This window comes from Acanthopagrus latus, chromosome 20 (genome assembly GCF_904848185.1).
Source record: "Acanthopagrus latus isolate v.2019 chromosome 20, fAcaLat1.1, whole genome shotgun sequence".
Lineage (NCBI taxonomy): Eukaryota > Metazoa > Chordata > Actinopteri > Spariformes > Sparidae > Acanthopagrus > Acanthopagrus latus.
Window position 1 is genome coordinate 17247727 of NC_051058.1, and position 22870 is coordinate 17270596.

The 22870-nt window shown below is 41.9% G+C and overlaps 1 protein-coding gene and 1 non-coding gene across 3 annotated transcripts in view; both read left to right on the top strand.

Annotated features, from left to right (window-relative positions):
* Positions 1-15534, top strand: part of mta3 (metastasis associated 1 family, member 3) — a 30470-nt gene extending 14936 nt beyond the window's left edge. Inside the window, exons 10-19 of one of the 2 annotated variants that reach the window (XM_037081796.1) lie at positions 203-277; positions 2163-2221; positions 2400-2518; positions 3852-4009; positions 5184-5406; positions 7096-7188; positions 7488-7649; positions 8236-8267; positions 8357-8475; positions 14935-15534. In XM_037081796.1, coding sequence (XP_036937691.1) covers positions 203-277; positions 2163-2221; positions 2400-2518; positions 3852-4009; positions 5184-5406; positions 7096-7188; positions 7488-7649; positions 8236-8267; positions 8357-8475; positions 14935-15106 — 1212 coding nt within the window. In that variant the 3' untranslated portion in view covers positions 15107-15534. Of the gene's footprint in view, positions 1-202; positions 278-2162; positions 2222-2399; positions 2519-3851; positions 4010-5183; positions 5668-7095; positions 7189-7487; positions 7650-8235; positions 8268-8356; positions 8476-14934 lie in introns of those variants that run through there. The other variant, XM_037081795.1, reaches the window with a different exon arrangement.
* A 3800-nt stretch (positions 15535-19334) lies between these two features.
* trnai-uau lies at positions 19335-19428 on the top strand. The gene is made up of 2 exons: positions 19335-19372; positions 19393-19428. It is a non-coding gene; the product is annotated as a tRNA-Ile (tRNA).
* Positions 19429-22870: the final 3442 nt, after the last annotated feature.

Consider the following 22870-nt stretch of genomic DNA (forward strand, 5'->3'; position numbering starts at 1 on the left):
TGTGTGTATTTTCTTCTGGGGCTCGGAACCGAGCAAAGCTGCTAGCTTTCAGCTTCTTTGGTCACGATGCCTCTCGCTCATGAATATACATGAAGGCTTTCGCACCCAGATGGCAAGAACATGAGATATTAATATCATTAATTTGCTCTCTGTCTGCCCCCCTCTTTCCCTCCACTCTTCTTCTCCCTCTCCTCTTGTGCAGCTGCCATGGAAGTCTCTGACTAGTATCATAGAGTACTACTACATGTGGAAGACCACAGACAGATATGTGCAACAGGTGAGACTAATTCAGAATTTTCAAAACCACAAAAATGCAATCTGTATGCCTCCTGCAACCGTCTGAAAGACTTTTTCATTTAGAGTCCAAGGCTGAAAGTTGCCCTGTGGAGTTTTCTTGTAAACAAAGTTTCTGTTTCTATTCATTATGTGCACCTCTGAAGTCGAACCCCCTAAAAGATTTGTGTTTTTATGAGAACAAGCGAAACAAAACCATCATTTACATTCTTCATTTATGTTTATAAAACATTTTTTGTAGCTACACTCCTTCTGTTTCTTTCAAATGGGCACTAAAGTGATTTAGTATTGCACTTCCATACAGTTAAAGGACTCGTGAGGTTCAAAATCAATGAAGCAGAAGCTGAGAAATGTTGAATTTTAGTTTTTTATTATCACTCAGACTTGAAAGGTTTTGGATCCTACAATTCCCACAGTGCCCCTCAAGAGCATCTTTCAGTAAACCTCCCCTTTCTTTTAAACGCCCTTGTCTCTGATATCCCTTTTCTACTGGTGAAAAATCCCTCCTGAACCTGCAAAGATCGGCTTTTGTGTGTAATGGGAATGTGTAAACTCTGCATTTACATCTGATCAGTTGAGTCTACAGCAGACCCAAGTTTTTGTGGGTAAAGGAATTCACCACGCGGTCTATTAAAGACGTTTTATTACTGGACACTGTTGGAGGTGGAGCCCTGTGTTTTGAAGCCAAAAAAGCTCGACTTCCCTTCTGGATCACAGACTGAGCCAGCTAACTTCCTGTTTAGCTCCTTGCTAACTTGAACGTGGATAGAATAATTTAACCATGTGCTTCTTCTAGACTTTCCAAATGTTATTGGACTGAATGGCTCAAATTATGACAGTGAAATGAGTCATTGGGCGGGGGTTGTGACACTCAAAAGAATTCATCCACCGTTTTACAGAGGCTTCTTTCACAATGGGTCTTTTGTTGTTTTCTCTACTAACAACGGTTTCTGCCGCATTCGTGACGTGCAACGTGACATGCAGTGCGCCTGGGAAAGACGCTCCTCGCATAAAACTGGGCTGTATATGCCGTAGAAAGAAACACTTGCAGCCACCAGATGACACATTTTGCCTGATTTGTGCTGGCACAATAGCAATGCAGGCAAATTGGAGAGTTTAACATTGTTCAAATGCATATAGTATGAAAATTGTGGTGCCACAATGCTGGTTGAAAATTGGCAAAGTTCCTGTTGCTCACTCCAGAGCCACAGAGGACATTACACAGCTGTTTTCACAGACTGAAAAGTACACCCAATGAAAAATAAACGGAACTACTTGTGTGTTAAATTGGTGGATTGACCCCGTATGGAGACGGTAAACTGAAGTGAAGGGAATTTAAGCTGCAGGAAACTCAAAACAACCAGCTGGATATGATGAAGCTGCGTTTGTCACCATGTTCGCGCCAATGCGGCTAATATGGTGACTGCTCATCGAGAATATGTCTGATACAAATGGCAGAGGCGAGAAAAGGATAAAACTGTGCTAAATGGGTGAAATCATGGATACCACAGCGAAGGCCTCGAGGGTCTTTTTTCCCAGACTTAATCCGTTCCATTCTCATGCATTGATTCGCTCAGATGAACAGCCAACAAAAGTGATTGGAGAAGAGATCACCTTTTTTTTTTTTAATCCCAAAGAGGTTTTCCTGTACTTCAGCTGTGTAGATTATCAGTGAAAAGTGTCTAGAAGAGCGGAAACGCCACACTTGATAAAGCATTGACACATTGAATGATTATCTTTGTAATCCTTCAGTCGTGTGTTCAGGCTGCCTGTCAGACTTAATTCTCTAAGGTGTCAAACTGTCTCCAGACAACTGTTGATTTCTTTTGTTATTAACGAATCAATCCTCTGTGTTTCTGTCTGCGCAGAAGAGACTGAAGGCAGCTGAGGCAGAGAGCAAACTGAAGCAGGTTTATATCCCCACATAGTAAGTCACTTCATTCCACATTTATAGATGTTGGTATTATTACTGTACCTTCAGCTGCCAGATGATCATTGTTTCATACATAATTGATATGTTTGATTTAAAGCACTGCACAAGCCAGCTTCAGTCGGCCTTAAATCTCTCCCCGAGAAGTTAAAACCTTTTTTCTTCTCTCCGACAGTAACAAGCCCAACCCCAACCAGATCTCAATGACCAATGGCAAAATGGCGACAGTGAATGGAGCGGGCCCCGGGGCCTACCACGCAGCAGGCGGGGGCAGAGCCTGCGAGAGCTGCTATAGTGAGTTTTGTTTGTGTGTGTGTGTGTGTGTGTGTGTGTAAGAGAGAGCGAGTGGGTGCGTGTTCAAGCATTGCAGGTGTGAAATTGAATCACAGAGGCTGTGAGCACAGGTCAATTATAAATGAAAGGGAAACAATTCAGTGTTAGCCAGCCAAAGGACTTCTTGTTCAATATTGAGCTCTTGTGACTCTGGAAGAGATGCTTCCATCACTTCTCACCTGGTTATTTATCTTGACAGCTGTGACTAATCCACTGATCAATATCTCCCCTTTGCCCAGTTCCTGAAAGCTAAGGGCTAACACGCTTAATGTTGCTGTTATTCTGCTTGACATTTACAGTTTCACAGTCTAAGACCTCTGAATATTTACTTTGTAATAATATAAGTGAAAATCTTTACCTTTAAAGGTGTAATAGGTGAGTGTTTTTATTCAGTTCAGAGATTAATTTAATGGTCAACACAATGTGGAAAAAAGTAACAGTTTTGATGTTGTGTGTTGTGAGTGTATTTGTGGCAGAGATAACAACTAAAGTGAGTATATTAACTTAGTCCAAAGCTCCTGTGCTAGCGATGGTCTCTGAGCTCCCATTCTGGACCGCTAACTGCACTTCTAACTGAGCTAAATGCAGCTTCACTTAGCAGATACTTTGGTTATTTCCTTTCTCTATCTATCTTGAGGATGAACTCAACATGTGGCCAGTTCTATTAAGTATTTTATCATTTTATGATAACACATGATTTTAGGAATAAGTTAAAATTTCTGTTGGCTAACGAAGTGATTATTCCTCTAATTGTTTCAGCACTAAGTGCTGTTTTGTAAATGAAACTCGGGATGTATGCGATGTGTCAACTTGTTGACTAAATGTTGCTACCCTTGTTCCTCTGCACCTGGAGCACTAGTCCTTTAAATGTAATCTGTCTTGAATGTCTACACAATTTCTATTGAGTGTCCTTCCTGTTGTTTGTTGCTTTAAAAAAAAAACAGTGAGCATCTGTTACTAATAAGTTATGTTGCCATGTGCCATTACTGTGTACTGAAGGTAATGTGCCACGCATTTTTATTTTCACTTTAAATTGGATTTGACTCGTGTTGAACATAATTAATGGTTTAAATTTGGGGCGTTTGGTGCGTGGACAGAGCTTCTTAAGGTGTTTAAATCACTCACGGTAATCTCATCAGTCAGCAGCAGGCCTGTAGTGAGACTCGATCCGACATTGATTAAATCATTTAGGGAGATACTTGAGACAAAGAGAGATCAATATGCTGAGTGTCTGTGGGCCAGTTTTCTCCAGCGATGCTTTCAACTCTCATTAATGCATTTCGTACATTAACAGCCATGCAGTCGGCCCAGTGGTACTCGTGGGGGCCTCCAAACATGCAGTGTCGCCTGTGCGTTTCCTGCTGGATGTACTGGAAGAAGTACGGCGGCCTGAAGATGCCGAGCAGAGCAGAGGGCCCAGAGGAGAGGACTTCCCCCAGTCCAGCAAGCAATGTAAGCTCAGTCAGAGGGCAGAGATGTAAAACACAAGGGATGTTGTGGGGGGAGGAGGGTGATTCTGAGAAACATCAGGGTGTCTGCAGCTCTTCCAAACATGTCTATATTCACTTAACCTCAGGGTTTTGAAGGAATTCAGCTTTGTATCCTACAGTTGAGTCAACACCCTTTGCTAACGTGTCATTTAACCTTCACGAGGTCAGGATTTATTGTTTGACTGTCAGTTTTAGCCAGACACGCATTTTGTATACGTGTTGCTTTTTTTGTGCATGTACTAAAAACTGAAATGTGATGTCTGGATTTTCTTCATGTAACAGGTTTCACTTGGTACATCTGAACATTTTATTAACAGTCTTAAGTATTCAGCAGTTTGCGCTTCAGTGAGTTGTGGACATTTGTGTACATTAAAAATGAAATACATTTTAATGTAGAGAAAATTTTAAAAAAGCTTTCAGTCAGCTGTGATTTAGATACATTGTTTTTAGAAGTCAAAACAATCAAATTTTACAAATGTTGTTATTTAGTTTGACATTTAAAATCTTCAGTTATTGACTTCATCCGGACTGTGTGAGTGTAGCAAAAGTGAACAACCCACACATGAATTTATTCAAATGTTACGTAACCCCCCCTTTTTTAATAGCATCATGACAGTGCCAAAATGAAGAGAAAATAGTTTTTATTTGTACATGTATTCAATCGGAACTTGATCAAATGTGACATGAAAACTATTCCCAGCTCTAAAATAGGTAATATCGTTTTGCCCTGTGTGGAAACCTCTCTTACAAAATAGCCCAGACTGTTTCAACTTTGCCATAAAAATGTTATGTTTTTATAAGATTGCATTGCTGATACAAGGAAAATGATAAAGAAAAAATGATTCAAAACTTTTAGAAGCGTTTAAAGTCAAGTCAAAGGTTTTGTCAAATGCAAAGATAAAAATAAGCTTCTCCCTATGTGAAATTCTCTCCATGTTCTGTTCAGAGCCCTTTTTTACAACAAAATAATTATAATAATTAGACGATGTTAAAAGACGTAAAGAAAGAAAAATAAGATAACAGAATATCTGAAGGACACAATGCGATATACAAATCAGCAGTATCAGTACAAACACACAGTGTTGTGGGTTCAGCTGTATTCAGTGTCCTCTGCTCTCTCCCTCCTTCCAACACAGGAGCCTCGCTCACGGAGTCACGGTCCTCGCCAGTCCAACCACATGGTGCCGATGCGAAACAGCGGCAGCCCCAAATCCTCCATGAAGACCAAGCAGGCTTTCCTGCTGCAGGCCACCCGCCTCACCAAGCTGGCCCGGCACATGTGCCGTGACATCATCAGGCTGCGCCGTGCCGCGCGCCGGCCCTTTGTCCCCATTAACTGTGGGGCCATAAAGGCAGAGTGTAAGAGCTCTTTCAATTCCTCCTAACTTCTGCCACATGGACACACACGCAGACAAAACACACGCAGACACAAACACGAACACACACGCATTCACCACCCTTCCTCACCCCGACTGCCCCACCATCAGCCCCCATCTCTGCCCATCTCTGCCCCCCGTCTGTCTCTCTTTCTGTTTTTATTATTATTGTTATTATTATTTTGGTTTTTGTATTCTCCCACCCCCTGTTTCCAATAAAGACTGCCTGTCCTCATAACTATGAGTTCTGATCATCTTTTCATTCGTGTTTTCTTTTTTTTCTTTTTTTTTTTTTTTTAATTCTTTTATTATGGTTCTTAGTCACTGTGAACTGAAAGCCATTGTTGAAATGACATGCAAAGATTTCTCGGTTAAACAGGGCTATTCTACACTCGCATAATAACTTGTGTTGCTCCTGTTCTAAACAAGTAGACTGTAATAGAAGTCATACTCTAGTCTGAGCCGTATATATTTACTGAATTTAGATGTAGAGAAAATGTATTTTACTAAGAGAAGCTCTATTTTGCACAGTGCCGCTGGCAAAGGCGTGCCCCCTCTGTGCTGTCATGGCTGATCCCTCAGCTGCGAATGTTTATTGTAAATACTGAACCTCGGCTACAGTGTGTTCGCCATCGCCCTCTTTACGCGCACATTCTCATGCTGTTAATCATGTGTGTTTTTGTGACATAATGAGCTTTAGATTTGGACTGATGAAACTTGAAAGAAGGGAGGTCGAAGCTGAAATAAGAGCCTCCTCTGGTTTGTTTGGTACAAAGAATAACTAGCTGCTCTTGACTTCTTTGCTGCTGGTTGCATCTCTCCCGCTGTAGATCAGGCTTAAACATTAGGAGTCATCAACCAGACCACGTCCTTGTGATATGGGCCCCCCCCCCCCCACTCCTGTGTTCAGATCATGCAATATTCATATGAATCCATCATGTTGCCTCTTGTAAATCCTGCGGACAGGATTTGCCGTTTAGAGCCATTTCCCCTCCCCTTCCACTCCTCTGCCTCCTCGCCCTTCATCTTCTAACAACTGTTGCAATATTCTCATCTCACCTTCTACCTCTTTTTTGCTCTTTTCTTTCATCACTGTGTGAATGTGAGAGTAGACCTCCAATAAAGTCACACCTGAAAGCATCTCTTCCGAGTCCTTGTGCTTCATGTGTCCCGTGTTATCTGTCCATCAACTCCACCACACTCAGAGGAACCATAGAGGCTCGCATCCCCACCCCCAGCATGGACTCCAGTGCCTGCTGTCATATCCATATTTTAATGTATGTGTGCTTCCAGTACGTTTCCTTTTTTGTTGTTGTTGGTTTGTGTGTGTGCATGTGAGCATGTACTTACATCTGTGTATGTGCATGTGGGAGATTATTCTCGAATGGACGTGCCATCCCTGAAAGTAAGTCACCACATTAACACCTCGGAGTGGTTTCCTCACTCGTTTTACTGCATTTGCATTCATTTAAAATGAATAAAAGAGGCACACAAGACAATCAGACAGGTGATCGGGACTGATTCTGCCAAGCTCCAATTGTGCATGACTCTGCAGAAATGTTAAGGCAGTGTTTAGTATTCTTGGTAAGTCTGAGCGGATAGAAGGGAGATCATGCAGTCTGAGCGACACTGCGGTGGTTTGTAAAAATGTGTGTGTGTGTGTTTGGTTTAGACATGTTAAGGGTGTCCGAGGGGCAGGGGACTCGCCTACCCAAAACCAGGGCCGCCCAGAGGAGCACTCTGACCAGTGTTCTCCAGTTTCTAGGTAAATAAATATGCGTAAAAAGTGTTTGAGCTGTACTATGTGCCTCACGCCCACCCTTTTATATTCACAGTTATGGTTAATTAAACTTAAGTTGATAGTTATTTCACTTTATGAACCACTTATTGAGCAATTGTTTGTTGTTAAGTTGCAACTGATGTTTTAAAGTCTTTATAAATGGTTTCTACAGCATTTAATTGACCTATTACTGAAGTAAGATTAACTATAAATGTTTAACTGATGCTGATTGTAAAGTGTCACCCGAGCCAGTTGATGCAGCTCCCGTGTGGTGTCTCTTCCAGAGTCTCGCCCGGCAGCTCACGCCCCTCGCTCCCACCGCACCCCGGGCCTGCAGACGCCTCCCCCTCGACGCCTCCTCTCCTCCCTCCCGCACGGCCCTCATGGCATGCTGGGAAAACGCAGCTACCATCACCACAGCAGGGCTGAGCCGGACCGGCGCGCAGGTGCACACACAGGCACACATTTTCCGGAGCCGGACTAATTTCCACCAAAAAAATGTTATCGTGACCTGTTTTTCAATAAGGCTGTTGTTGCTTAACTTCATCGTGCCCAGAAGCAGAAAGTGATTACTTGTATTACTTAAACACCCCCGAAAGAAAATTGGAAAATGCATCCCGTCTTGCTTTTAACCCAGTTACCTCTGATGTGAATGAACCTTGGGGACCCAACAGTGTTGATATCCAATGTTCTTGTCGTCCTTTTTGCCTGATAAAATCCGATTAGTGGAAACACACCCGGAGTTGATAACCTTTTCTGCCATTTCTTATCTAAACTAGCTCGTTGGAGAGAATGACAACTAATTCTAATGAAAACGAATCAGCAGATGGGGGTCATTTGGATAATTTGGATGATTCAACTTCAGTCTGACACTTTGTTTTTTATTGGTAACTTCACTATTACTACTTAAATTGAAACACAGTCATTTTTGTTGCACCACTTGTAGCTAGGAAAAGAAATAAACTCATCAATAATATTCACAAGTGACAGATTCCCTCATGCATATTGTGCATCTTTCCCTTGTTTCTGCAGAGAACCCAGGAACAACAGGTGTCCCCCTCCTGGTAGGTGTCTTATACCCTTATTCTAAACAAATCCTGCACAGCTGCATCTGCTCATTTTCATAAAATGATATGTAAATGTCTTCCTGCAGCATAACGGCCGCAGCAGCAGCAGCGGAAACACCCGCGGCGGAGTGATGATCCGCAAGAGACGCCCCAACTGGATCGATGCCCCTGATGACAGCTTCTTCCTTGTCACCCGGGAGACCAGGTAAGCAAAGGTGACCCTTTTCTGACCTCTGATTGGCTGACTGTGTGTGTGTGTGTATGTATGTTTATGTGTGATAAGACAGCAAGTAAGGCCGAGAGCAGACGAGAGGAATTGAGCTGTGACAGAAATGGGACTCTCAGGAGTTATTTTGGTCCTGTGGTGACCTCAGACAGCTGTGTAGCATAAACACATGAACACACAAACAGATTCAACACATATGTGCCTAAATCCGCACAGACGCTGAGTCGGAACAGAGTGGCAGCCCGCAGGGTCTCGTTGTCACTAATGCAGCTCCATCTAGGGGTGTAAAAGTGTCTCGTTTTGAAGATTGAATTTGTGTATTTTCACTGCAACACTCACTCAGCTCAGCTCATGCAGTGAGGAAACGATCTAAAAGCACCAACACATACAGATCCAATTAAGATATTTTTGCGGCCAGTGGGACCAGAAACGTTAACCTAAGTAGACACAATAATCTATTTAGATATAAAGCACTTCATGCAGCATGCCATCATAGATCACTTCCTTCTTAATCCGGTCACAAAGTCATTATTAGACGCTTTCAAGTGGTCATGAGTGAAGTCTCAGGTCCAAACAGCTTTTGTGTTCAGCACTTGGCAAACATAACACAATAGTGACTATAGCTCAATCCACCTTGATTGAAAAACTACTCGGCTCTTGAATGTCACTGTTTTTAACTTTGTTCTCTCAGCATCATTGAAAATGAGGTCATGCCCTCAATGATTCCTCCACAAAGGCAGATCGAATGAAAACGATCTGGTTAATCCGGTCGGAGTATCAGGTCAGGTGTGTGACGCATTAAAGAGGCAGATTAAAGGTCCAGCGTGTTGGATTTAGTGACGCCCAGCTGCGAGGATCGAGTTTACAACGTGCTGTGAGAAACAAGCAAAAGCAGGAAACTCAGGAAGACTTATTACAAAATAAACACTCAACAGTCGAGCCGAACACAGCACAGATCAGTTCTGTTCTCCTCGCACCTATTTCTGTCCCCCTTGAAAGCAGCGTCTCCTGATGTTCGCCACACGTGCACAGAAAGAATTTATTCAGAGAGGATCAGCTTTACATGGTTATTAGGTGCGAATATCTTTTTATGAAAGGTGCGATAAAAGGTGAACACTTGATCTGATTAAATTCAGTCATTCAGATTGGATTGGATCAGTCTCCTCCAGTTGGTGTGTTCACACATGCCATTATAACTATGACTGACCTATTATTCTGATTATTAGAGGAAGACTGTGTCCATGAAAACACAGTTACTATAAGTATGTTAGCATTTTGCTTACAGCGCTGCTGTGCTAAGCTGCTAGCACAGCTTAAGACTCTTTGTCTTGCTTAATGTGACATTTGCAGATATTATATTATCATGTGTTTCTTTTTTTTAAATCTCAAATCAAATCAGATGAAATTGCGATCAGTAAGAAATGCTAAACGAATGGAAATTAGATCAAATCGATTAGCTCCTCCATGAGCTGCTCTTGGCACAATGTGATGCCTCGGCAGCCTGCACGATTCTGCTCCACCGACACTGGGCTTGTATTGATTGTTTGTTTAAATAACTCGCCTCAGACCTGCAGCACTGGTATCGTTTAAAGCAAAAGCTCAAACAGCAGATTGCGCACATTCACCGTCCGTCTCGCTTTGCAAACACTGCATCAGTCCACGTTGTGTTAAAGACGTGGCTGAATATGCTGTTGAATAAACAGGCATTTATTTAATCAGTAAAATCAGTTTCTTTTTATTTTTCTCACACATGCATAGACTCACACTCGCTCATGCGCTCCCATGAATGAGTCAATGTTTGCATGACTGTATGTGAGAGAGAGAGATGTTCCCCCATTAAGCCCGTGTCTAAATGAGCCATGGCACCGGGCCCTCACAGCCGCCCTCCGACCGTCAGGGCTAAAATTAGAGTAGCTAACTGGTGCAGATGGGCCAGCGAGGAGCCAGGCACCGCTGGGCCTTGAGTGGAAATATCATTACCACATTAACCATGGCTGCACATGTATGGATCACTCACTTAGCACCAAGATCATGATGGCTGCATGTTTGCGTTTGAGAGAGACTGCATCATTACGAATACTGCGCCCTTTGTATCATCATCCCGTCTGTTCGTGTCGCCTTGTCGAGATACTTTTCCGAATTAAAGTCATTAATAGATCTGCTCTGAAAGGCTGCCGCTAATGAGAAATGATCGGAAGTTTCATCTTCTCCCCTTCTCTGTCTCTTCATCCCACCATTTCTCTCTCTCTCTCTCTCTCTCTCTCTCTCTCTCTCTCTCTCTCTCTCTCTCTCTCTCTCTCGAGCATTTATTCATGGAGGCAAGAGAGACAAGAACAGAAAGACCGAAAGAGATGGAGAATTAACATTTTTTGCAGCATTACATTACAGAGTCATAAATCTGATGATGAAGCTGATTAAACGTCAGGAATAATAAGATTTTCGATTTTGCATTGATCCTATAGCTGTAATTAAAGTGCGTATCAAAAATGTCAACCAACTGATGCCGCAAGATGAAAAGTCAGTGAATCAACCAAGTTATTAGGATTCATCCTCTGGGAATCACAAATCTCGCTACGGTGTTTTGTTCCAATGTATCAGATGTTGCGATAATTTACTCAATAAAGTGACAAGATATTTCACTCTGTGCCACAAATGTGAACTCATGGTGGCACTAGAGTTTCATCCTCTAGGAACCATAAATGTCTAAAATTGTGTGCCAATCAATATTAACTTTTTGGCACAAGAGGCTAAATCAAGGTATTGACAAGGTCATGTTGGATTCATCCACAGGGAACCATGAATTTCTAAAATTTTGTACAAATCAATCTATTAGATGTTGTGATATCTTACTGGAAGATTGATGTCTTTAAACTATTTGTGGCACAAGAGGAAAAGTGACAGGATTGACACGGTCTTTAGGATTCATCTTATGTTGTGATACCTTACTGGAAAACAAACATCTTTAAGTTGCAGCACAAGAGGCAAAGTCAGGGTATTGACAAGGTTAGTAGGGTTCGTCCTCTGGGGACCATGAATGTCTAAAATTTCCAACCAATCAATCAATCAATTAGATGTCACAATATCTTACTGGATAACTAACATCTTTATATTGTGGTGAGAGGCGAGACACAAAGTCAGGGATCACCAAGGTTAATAGAATACATCCTCTGGAAACCACGAATGTCTAGAATTGTGGGCCAATTTATCTGTGAGATTGGTATCTTTAAACTGTGGCACAAGAGGCAAAATCAGGGTATGGACAAGGTTATGAGGATTCATCCACAGGGAACCATGAATGTCTCAACATTTTGCCAATCAATCTATTAGATAACTTTTGATACTTACCGTACGTTGTGCTGACGGTACTTTTGTATTTTATGTAAAATAGGACTTTGAATGCAACACTTGAAAGGAGTTAGACCGAAAATTAAAGGACAAACAATAAAAGATGAGAAACACGAGGAAACAAAGCTAGAGAAAGCAGAACAGGGCATGAAAATGAGAAAGCTTGACATGTTTGAGTGTGGATTTACATGTTTGCTCTCCTCCTCCCCGACAGCCAGCTGAGCAGACAAAAACAGCCCAGCTTTAGATGATGTGCCACCAGAGATAAATCTGCTCTGTTATTCTCCAGTTTATATTCTGCTCTGACTCTGACTGACAAAACTCGTGTCACGCCATATAAAAATCCGTCTCTGGACGGAGCTGATGTGTTTTCTGGTTCAGAGTACAAGAAAAACATCGTCGGTGCTGCTCGGGAGGAATATAAGAGCATTTCAAGAGGCCTTTGCAGCGCATTAAATGTGTATTTTTTTTTCCTAGACAGCCGAAAGGGAACCATGAGCAATCCTGCAAACATTGTGGTTATGCATCTCACATTTGTCTCTGAACGAATTCCATTAGTGCTGCCTTGTCCAGCATTTGTTATAGTGCCCTGTGGTCTTGGCTTTAGTGCCTTTGGTCGCTGTGGGCTGTTAAGAGACTTCCTGTCACAGCACAAAGCCCACTTCAGTCTGGAGATTACCACCGAGCTCCTTTTATAAGTCTGCGAAATCCTGCCGAGATGCACCGCTCTCTTACCTCATAACAGATATTAAAACTCTATTACTGATGCTCAGTAAATTTTGCACTCGGCTGTAAAGCGGATCCTCCAGAAATGAGAAAAAGCGGGTGTTTCTAATCATTTTCAGCGGCCTGGTGCCCTTAAAATGAACTCTGCTCACATTTAATTCCTTTCTTTTATGAGTTTTCATCTTGTAGACGTCACTTGCGGCTGTAGAGGCTTTACACTGCTCAGGTAGAGCTTGCTGGGTGAGCTTGAAACGGAAAAAAAGAAAAGCCTCTCTCTCTCAGCTAAAAACAGAATCAGTGAAAATTTCTTTTCAACCAATTAATCACTCAACTCCATCGGCTGCTGGTAAACTAATAGTATACATGAAAAATAAGCTGTCTCACAAAGCCCAAAGCCTGTTTCATCACTGTTTCAATGTGTTGCCACCCTTTCCACTGCAGGCTATTGCTGCCTTGTTGCAGTTTGTACATTAAGTAAGGAGCCCATAGGTGGCTGCAGTAAATAGACGCAGCTAAAAGGACTTGAAGCATCACGCCTGTGGTCGGAGATGGATAAATAATGTATTCAAACAAGCATTATCTGCAGGCCAAGATGCTGTGATCTACTGAGACATGAAGATGCAATCAATCAGGAGCTCGGAGTCCTCTTTCGAACCGCTTCGTGCAGAACTAAACTGTCAAAATGATGAAGCTTCATTACATTTAGGCGAAAGAGGATACGTTTTAACATTTCCACCATAAAGGCGCACAATGTAACATTTTAGTATCACTTTTTGTCAAATAGTCTTTTATAGGCGCCTGCTTTGCTCTATTTTTTACAAATAAAACATTAATCAAAAACTCATATCAGCTCTTGCAAACTCTTGATTCACATGCTTTGCCTTTTTTTCATAGGTCAGGGGAGAAAGCTGCATAATGCACCTTTAAGTTATTTTTGTACTTATTTGTATACAATAGTGTCATCCCATGCCAACTCACTCAAAATCCAGAACTTTTCCAGCTCAAACTTAACATTGAAACTCATAATAAATTCATGTGGTTGTGAAACATCCTGGAGCTCTCTGCCAAAAACTGTTTTTAATCATGAGTTTTTGAAGTTTGGCCCTCTGAGGTAAATTTCCAAACTTTTGTGTGATTCTCTGCATGTGTTTTTAGGCCTTAACACTTTTTGGCTTTTCTTTCCGCTGGATTGGATTTAAATTAATCCTGAACATCCAGGAGACCCTGGGGAAACTTGGCAACATGTATACATTAAAAGTAAAGTAATTAAAGTAATTAATAATAATAACAGGAAGTCATTCTTTTTTACCTGAACAAAGAATCTTGTGATTTAAAAAAAAAAAAAAAAAAATCACAGGTTTTGCAAAATAAAACCTTGGAGCCGAAGCTGTAGATTTTCACAAGACAGATTATTCAATTTCCTTGGAACTTTATTTATGTTCAAGAGTTCATATTCATTGCATGATGTCATCTTGTTCTGTTGGCCTGGACAGAATATTAATCTCAGCTTTTTAGCTCAATACACATGTACTCTGTCTTTTTCAAACTTTTCCAACTAATTTCCACAAAATCAACTTTTGGAAATCCACTTACTTGACTTTCAGCTCAAGCTAGAAGAGAAAAAAAACAGCATATCACAAATTATTCTTCTGTGCACTGCCACCTGAATGACGAAATTCATGACTAACAGACAATCTCAACACTGTTTCTGTACTCGAGATTTTACTTTCAGGATTTCTCATTCAAGTTGGCCTCGAAGGAGACATATTATGCTTTTATTCAGGCTCATATTTACGACTAGAATAGGTTTACATGCTCACGTTTTCTTTGTATTCCCCCTCTGTCTGAAACACTCTGTTTTAGTGCCTGTCTCTTTAAGGCCCCTCCCCCTGAAATTGAAGTCTCCTTTGATTGGTCAGCGCACACACGCCCGAGCCAGGACCACTCAGCATAAATTAAAGGCAGTAAGGGCATAAATTAATATGGTCACCCAGTGTGATGTCACAAAGTCATAGGAATTAAAGGCGGGGCTACTGACGAGGTGTTTCAGGAGCAGTGTTTTCTGTGGGAGAGAGGAGCTCCCACTTCCAAGCCAAACTTTTCGCCTTTTAACTTTCAAGACCTTTTACAGGCAGAAGAACCTATAAAACACTAAAGGAAAGATGAAAACTGAAAAAGCATGATAGGTCCTGTTTATAAATGAATTCTTGACCTTTGAAACAGCAATTGAGTGGACCGATGAGATTATTTCGTCGGCTGATTGACTCTTACTACAACTAATTACTGTTTCCAAGATCAAGACCTAACCTTCTTGTCCCAGTGTATCTTCTTCTGCACTTATGTCCTGTCTTGTCTCCACCTGTGCAGGAGGGCCAGACGGCTGCTGTCGCGCTCCCAGCTGAGGCACGCTTGCCGGCAGCCCTGCGAGCAGATCACCCTGCGCAGGGTCTCCCAGGGACCGCCGCAGGGGCTCGTCCTCGCCCCGCCGCACCCTCACCCCAGCCTGAGGATGCGGGGCCCCATCGTCATCCACGACTGATCGGACCCCTCCGTCCTCAGCACCCCCTACTGCATATACACTAACAAATCCTCACCTCCTGTTCTCTCATAAAAAACCCTCCTTTTTGCTTTTTACGTCCTCAAAACTACCATTCTGATTAATCCTACAAGCTATCTAACTGTTGGGCAACAGAAGGATGTGATGCAATAGAAACGTACACCCTAACCTGGCTGCAAGTGCCGCCTGTCTTTTGATCCCGTGGGAATGTGTTTGTGTGTGTGCAACCTGTATGTAAAGGTGTGGCAGAGTGTGTGTGTGTGCGCGCATGTGTGTGATCATGCGAACAACGTATGGTGGCAGAACAAGGGGATCCCGTCGTGTGCTGTTCTTGTTTTGTTGGTTTTTTTATGGATGGACATAACGACGACGGAACTTTGTGTGACCTTTGTGTTGATGGTGAATTGTTGTGAAGTTTTAATCAGTTTGTATAAGGTTACTTTGGGTGGGTGGGTGGGTGGGTGTGGGTGGAGGGGCATGGGGGCTGGATGGGATGGGTTGGGGGGCGGGGTTGATGGGGTGGTTCGGGGTGGGATTGCATTCATGGCAACTGAGATTCTTTCACCATTGAAAAAGAGGCTGACGTTAAAAAGAAAAATGCACTATACAAAGAATGAACCAGCAGCCTTTTTAATTTATTTTATTTTTGGAAAGAAACGGCTGCTGTAAATTGTGTCCTTACCTGCAGTTTTTTTTTTTTTCTTGAAGTTTAAATCAAATGAGCTGGAGCCGGTGTTGAAGAATGACAACCCGGAGGCATTATGATATAACACCTGTCAGTCATTCATGACAAACCTGCAGGAAAAAATATAACAAGGCAACGAAATAGAGAGCAAGCTTACATCGAACAGCCTCCCTCATGAACCAGTGTATAATATATTGTAAATGTCATTACGGCACTGTAAATCTACCCATCCTATTTCTATGGCCGACTGTACCTACCTAGCCCTAACAATGGGTACTAAAGCACTTCCTTTGCAGCAGAAAAAGGGCATGAATCTGTCATATTTTCCTCGAGGCTGCGATGTGCCCGCCACGTTTTGAGGCAGAACCGAAGAGCAACTTCGCCAGCAGCTGCTTCAGCTGATTGGCTTGTGTTTAAAGTGACAGTCCACCCCAAAAAAAAACAAAAACAGGAATTTCTCCTCTTACCTGTAGTACTAAAGAGTGTAGTGTAGGATGACGTATATTTTTACTGGCTGCCATAGAAGTTAACTTCGTGGTGGTTCCCCACTAATCCTCATGAATGGACACCACAGTTCATTTCAGTCACCAGAAGTAAAACGAAAGACACCACTGTCACATGACTTCAACATCACCACCACTAAGTGTATAACTACACTATAAAATACACAAATTTGCCACCAAAAGATTAGTTGGAACAGAGTTTACAGTTTTAAAAAATGGACTAAGTGGGTAGATGAGTCTCCGTGTTCCATTATATTCAAGCAACTCACACCAAAAAAAAATCTAAATGGATAAATAACGCCACAGGTAAGAGGAAAAAATTTGTGTTTTTGATTTTGGGTTGAACTGTCCCTTTAATCCTCACACACCCAAACAGTCCAGTTAATCCAGCCTTCAGACCTCTATCTCTTTCTCTCTCTACCTGCTGCGTAATAGTTTTGCCTCAAAATGTTCCCCGGTCGACCCATCGAGCCTTCGGGTGTGTTTGATTATGAGTTTTTAGGAAACTGGCATCGCCGCCGCATGTCTTTGAGGTGAGAGCCTCGGCTGACCGATCGGGTCACATGATTTCTTCTCTTTCATTCAGAATGTTTATGTTAGTGTTTTACTGTATGTCATGTGTTGAATTATGAATATGCTGAGAACAATAATAATAATAATAATGATGATAATAAAAAAAAGGAAGAAAAAAACAACAACAACAACAACAACAGCATAACGCCATGACGGGTGATGGTGTCCGGTCTCAGTGAGTCATTTCTTGGTGTTATACGCCGTCAGCCTGTTTGTCTCCCAGCCTCCCACTCCGTCTCTCTTTGTGTTGCTCTTGAGGGGGAGTGTGATGGATGGTACACACCATGCCCTGTGTGTGGATGTTGTAAAACACCCTCACAAAATACAGCATCCTGACACGCTGATGAGGAATGAGGAGCTCTCAGGACATAAATCATGTTCTCGGGAGCTCGCAGCCGGCCTCAAGGTACTTTTCCTCTGCTGTAATATTCTGAGATTATTTTCTCCTTGCGCCTTACAGCCAACTGCAGCAACAGCTGTCTGGTTTTGTTTCCACCGTATTTTCTATATGGTCCCAATAAGAGCGAAAGAAACAGCACAACAACAACAACAACAAAAACAGATCAACAATATTTGAAATGATTGTTACTGATTAGGGGAGAAAAAAAAACCCTCCAGTTAAAATGAATAAATATGTAAATCTTAATTATGAGATCAAAAGTCAACATTCAACTCATAATTTTGACTTTTAAACTCATTATTGTGATTTTTTTTTCTCATAATTTAAGATTTAAATCTCATAATTTTGACTTTTTATGTCATTGTTATGACTTGTTAAGGTTAGGGGTTAAGATTGAGCTTCAGTAAATGTTTCAGCATCCACATCTCCTGAAACCTTCTCCAGAAGCAAGTGGACCAGTTCTTCAGAAACACGTGATAGGAGGTGGGAGTGGCTGAGACAGAGACTCTGCGCCATCAGAAAGATTTTGATGCTGATAACTTAATGGGAGAAAACAAAGTTACATAATGCTGCTTTAACATGCTGCTGTCCACAAGATTTTGAAACCTGGCTTCAGGGATTTGCTCTCATTCAGCCACAAACTTGTTGTTGAGGTCTGACACTGAGATGATCGTTTGTTCATGGACCTGGCTCTGTGCGCAGAGTTGTGGTTAAATGTCGTAACAGGACGGACATTTCCCAACATGTTGCCATTGAGTTGAGAGCACGCTGACTCACAGATGTAACTGAAGAGCCGCACTCAAACCAGGAAACAGCCAAAATCACAGGTGTGTCCACATACTTATGGCCATACAATAAACTGAGTTTGTCACAGGTACAGACAGAACTCCGCTGCACCTGTACCAACCTGCTGCCTTCAGGTGCTGTCAGTACATTTGAACCACATGTCAAAATGTTATGAAGCAAAAAGTGAGTTTTTATCTTTAGCCAACATTTGGGAAGTATGGAATCCTTATAATTAAGATCATTGAGATACATTTCACAGATTGAAGTAGACAGGTTATGATTTATGAGCATCATTTGGCAATGATATTTCAATTTGATCAACTCAAGTTGGTCATCTTAGCCATCTTTCAGCTTTTATCTTATAATTATGACATTTTAATCTAATCAGTTTGGCTTTTTATCTCATAATTATTACTTACTATCTTATTATTTTACTTTTTTACTTTTATATGACTTTTTAATGTCATCATTTTTCTCGTTATTCTGGCTTTTCCCCAATGTTATAACTTACCATGAGGATCTTTTTTAATCAAGGCGAACTCTTTATTAACTGGCAGAAATGGGCTTCCATGCACTTTAAAATCACCAATTATTAATCTTTAATATCAACACTTTTTATCTAATAGTTCTGACATTTTTAAAAATCATTAATTGACTTGTAATGTCATTATTTCGGCTTGTATCAGTGTTCTATGTCATTTTGACTTAAAATGAGGATTTCCTCACTTTGTTTATCAAGGATAACATTTTCATCATTTGTTTTCTTTATTAATTGGCGGGAAAATTGGCTTCCATACTCTTTGATAACACCATTTTAAGCCATTTTAACAAAAATTCATGTGTTGTGTTTTACTGTTTGTAACTTGTCTGTGTAAAGGCCAAAAGCAAACACAACTGAGAGGGGAAGGTCACGTCTATGCACGTCATCAGTACAAGTTTCTTTCTTGTGTGATATACGTCATAAACTTATTTTTCAGACTCGCGCTGATTCTCGTTTAACCCACACGTCACTTTTTTTTTCACTCCCGTTGTTGCTCGGAAGTCGGAGCTTTGTGAAGGGTACCTGAACGCCGCAGCTTAAGTCGACTGTGTGTAAGCTGCCGGTGTGAGATCCGTCCCTGTTGTCCTGTTCTCACCCGGCCTCCATTATCCACAGCGGCCGGTCCGCTTAAAACACAAACTCAGTGGAAGGACAACACGTCGTGGTTCGTCACGGTCGCTTGTTTCGTTCTTAAACCCACTTCCCGTCCGGTCACCGCCGAAGCTCCAGTGGCGCAATCGGTTAGCGCGCGGTACTTATATGACAGTATGCAGCAGAGCAATGCCGAGGTTGTGAGTTCGAGCCTCACCTGGAGCAGAGTTTTTAGATTAACCCTCACCAGGTGGGAGCATGTAGATGACTAAAAATAACCCTCTAGTTCAGTCAGTGTGGGGGATTTCCTGTACAGCGCAGTCATGACGTCACTGAGTAATCCCCCTCCATGTTACATATAAAATATCCAGGTGTGGCTCTACTTAGACTGTGGCTGCCCACCTCATGTCAACAGTTGAGTTCATACACTCACCTTGCGATGACCGTGCACCGTGCGTCACATGTATCCAGAACATATGATATTCCCAAAAGTGTAAATTAAGTATTTATCTTTTCTTTCTTTGTGTGAAATAAAGGTAAATCATGTCCGTTGTTTTCTTTTTTATGATTCTGTTCAATTGTCATTCAATAAAAATGAGGCAATGTAGCAATTTCCCACAGTAGTGTAAATCATGTGCGTTAAATCAGGCCGACACGAGACATAAAAAGGTCTTCAAGATGCGTTTTGCAGCAGTGGTTCCTATACAACTACTGCAACTATTTAGCTGCCACTAATAGGGGGAGAGGCTCTGTATAACAACAACAACATTAGTAAACATCTGACTAAGGTAAATAAAGGATAAAGTAAAAGTTTTAAAACTAACATAAAAACGAACAGTGATATAATAGTTGCTCTGTGTCACAGTAGAGGAAATTCAGTCAGTTATAAACACTAAACACGACCTACAGTGGTGTTTTAGCAGCGTGATAATGCAAACACAGCAAAACAAAAGAAAATGTGTGGTAAATTTGTTTGCAAAGTAAAATAAATAAACAAATAATATAATAATAAATGTGTGTGTGTGTGTGTGTGTGTGTGTGTGTCTCCTCCAAGACAGAGATGCCTCAGTCCTCTCAGGTAAGTCTGTCTGCAGCGCCCCCTGCTGGTCTACAGTTTGAACGGCAGCTCTATTGTGATACCAGCTTTTCACCACTAGAGGGCGGTGCGGCTGCACCAGACAGAGCCCAGAGCTGCTGAGCATGTTTCTCTAACTGTTGAGGAGGTTTTTTTGTTTTTTTGTTTTTTTTTCTTTATCCTCCCCAAGAACATTTGGACAGGTCAGTCGTCTCACAGTTATATTACATTTCCAATGCAGCTTTTCAAAATAAAATACACCTGTGTGCAGACTGGAGTCTTGCTCCTTCAGCATGCTGCTGAAATTCTTCACTGTCTCTTAACATCTGTCACTGAAGACCCCAAACATCTCCCCTCAATCTTTTAAAACATGATTTTTCTGACTGTTACATGTTGTATAAATACGTGTGTGTGTGCTCTGTGTGTGTGTGTGCTCTGTGTGTGTGTGTGCGTTTGTGTGCAGGACCGCCACCCTAAGCCCTTTAAAGCTGGGAATGAACAAGCAGAAGATTGCTGTAATGATGTGACCCAGATGTCCCGGGTGCAGATCCTCCAGGCTGAAAATGAGAGTGCAGATCAGGGCCTTGTACCTCCTGTCACCCCCTCCGCCCTCCCCACTCCCTCCCTCTATCCGGCCTGGGACACAATCAGAGGGTATTTAGCAGCAGGGAATATGTGTATGTATGTAAGCGCATGTGTGCGTATCATTTGAGGGAATGTGCATGTGTTGTCACCGCCCCTGTGTGTGTGTGTGTGTGTGTGTGTGTGAGAGAGAGAGAGAGAGAGAGAGAGAGAGAGAGAGAGAGAGTGGCTGTGTGTGTGTGTGTGTGTGTGTGTGCTTAAGCTCATCCCTATCCATGTAAACACGAGGGATCAGATTTTGGAGTGTGTGCCACTTAGTTCTTGGTGCTCCGGATTAGATGTAACAGTTTTTTAATTTACTCTCCTCAGCTGCCTCCATAAGACGCTAAAGCCTGGCGTGGCCCCCACCAGAGACCCCCGCCACCTCACCCCACCAGACCTCAGCAGACACAGCATCTCTTCCTCCCTCTCCGGCTCCCCCCTACCCCGTGTCTCCCTCCTCCTCCTCACCCATCCCTTGAGGTGACCAGGTGGCTGAACAATCACACACAGCACCCTGACAGTAGGCTCAGCGGGCCACTTTACTCAATGAGAAGCTTGGCGGTCATACTGTGTGTGTGTGTGTGTGTGTGAGGGATTGAAGGGAAAGGGGACAAAAGACGGAGAGTTTAATATTAGGGATAAGCTGTGATTGAACATCCTGATCAGAGCAGAATGATCAAATTCTGCCAGTGATAATCCCCCATCTTGGAAAATTAAATACCCCTCTGCTGTCTCTCTTCTGCTCGCTCACACTCTCTATCTGTCTGTGACATGCTCAGACACACACACACACACACGGTATTTAAACAGGGTCTTAATCTGACCTGTGTCTCATAACCCTGCTTGGTTCCTTGGGGGAATGTTCTGATATCTGATGAGTTTTTCATTAATAAGACACAAGTCTAATCCTGAGGGAAGAACACAAAATGACAACGGATAAGCCCTGCTTTCCCCTCACACACACACACACACACACACACACACACACACACACACACACACACACACACACACACACACACACACACACACACACACCGTAACTCTGATCCACTGATCCACTATCTAACTAAACATCTTTATACACACACTTGAACTCCTGTTTTTCGTTTTAATCTCCCCACCCCTGTTTTGTTCGCTGCAGCCTACATTTGATTTATTTGCATGCAATTATTCAAATGAATAAGAATATCATCTGCATTTATAGTCTGGTGAGGCAAGGAATTTCTCAAAAATCCACCTCTTTATATATTGTCTGTTTATTATGTGTGCGTAATCTTTGTGCTGGTTTGGAAATAAGCCGTTGCATTGCAGAGTAAAGGGTTTAGTATACTTGAAAGGATAACACACTAGAGTCTCCCTAATGATAAAAGTCCCATTGTTTTAATTACTTCCATTACTTTGTTTCTCAGTAATAGTGAGTTTTCCGTCTGCCAAAATCTCGTGTTAGGTGTGGCCATGTATAGATGAATCTGTAGTTTTTGATTTTGCCTTTTTTGTTGTTGTTGTTGTTGTTGTTTTTATGTTTTGTTTTGTTCTTTTTCATTTTTGTATCACTGGATGTATAGAATAACAAGGAAAAGGAAAAAAATGAACGTAAACACAAAAGATACCTTGTGACTGTAATGAAATATGACTTAATTCAATCACAGTATTTGAAAAAGAAAAACTAGTCTTAACTAATGTTCTGTAGTTTTTCTACACATCCAAAAGGTCACAAATGCACACACACACACACTGTATGACCCTCCAGGTTTGTACAGTAAAAAGTCAGTTTAAATCCCGAGCTCCATCAGAGCTGCCAGGAAAGGGTTGATTTCAGAAGCTTCAAAGGTAGTCAGACTTTTTGACTGGATTTTTTGTGTACCTCAGGAGTTAACCTTTTACCTTATGTTAGACAAGCTTGTTTCTTAACAACATGCAATATTTTCTAGTTGCTCATGTTTCATGCTGTTGACAGTTTAGTTC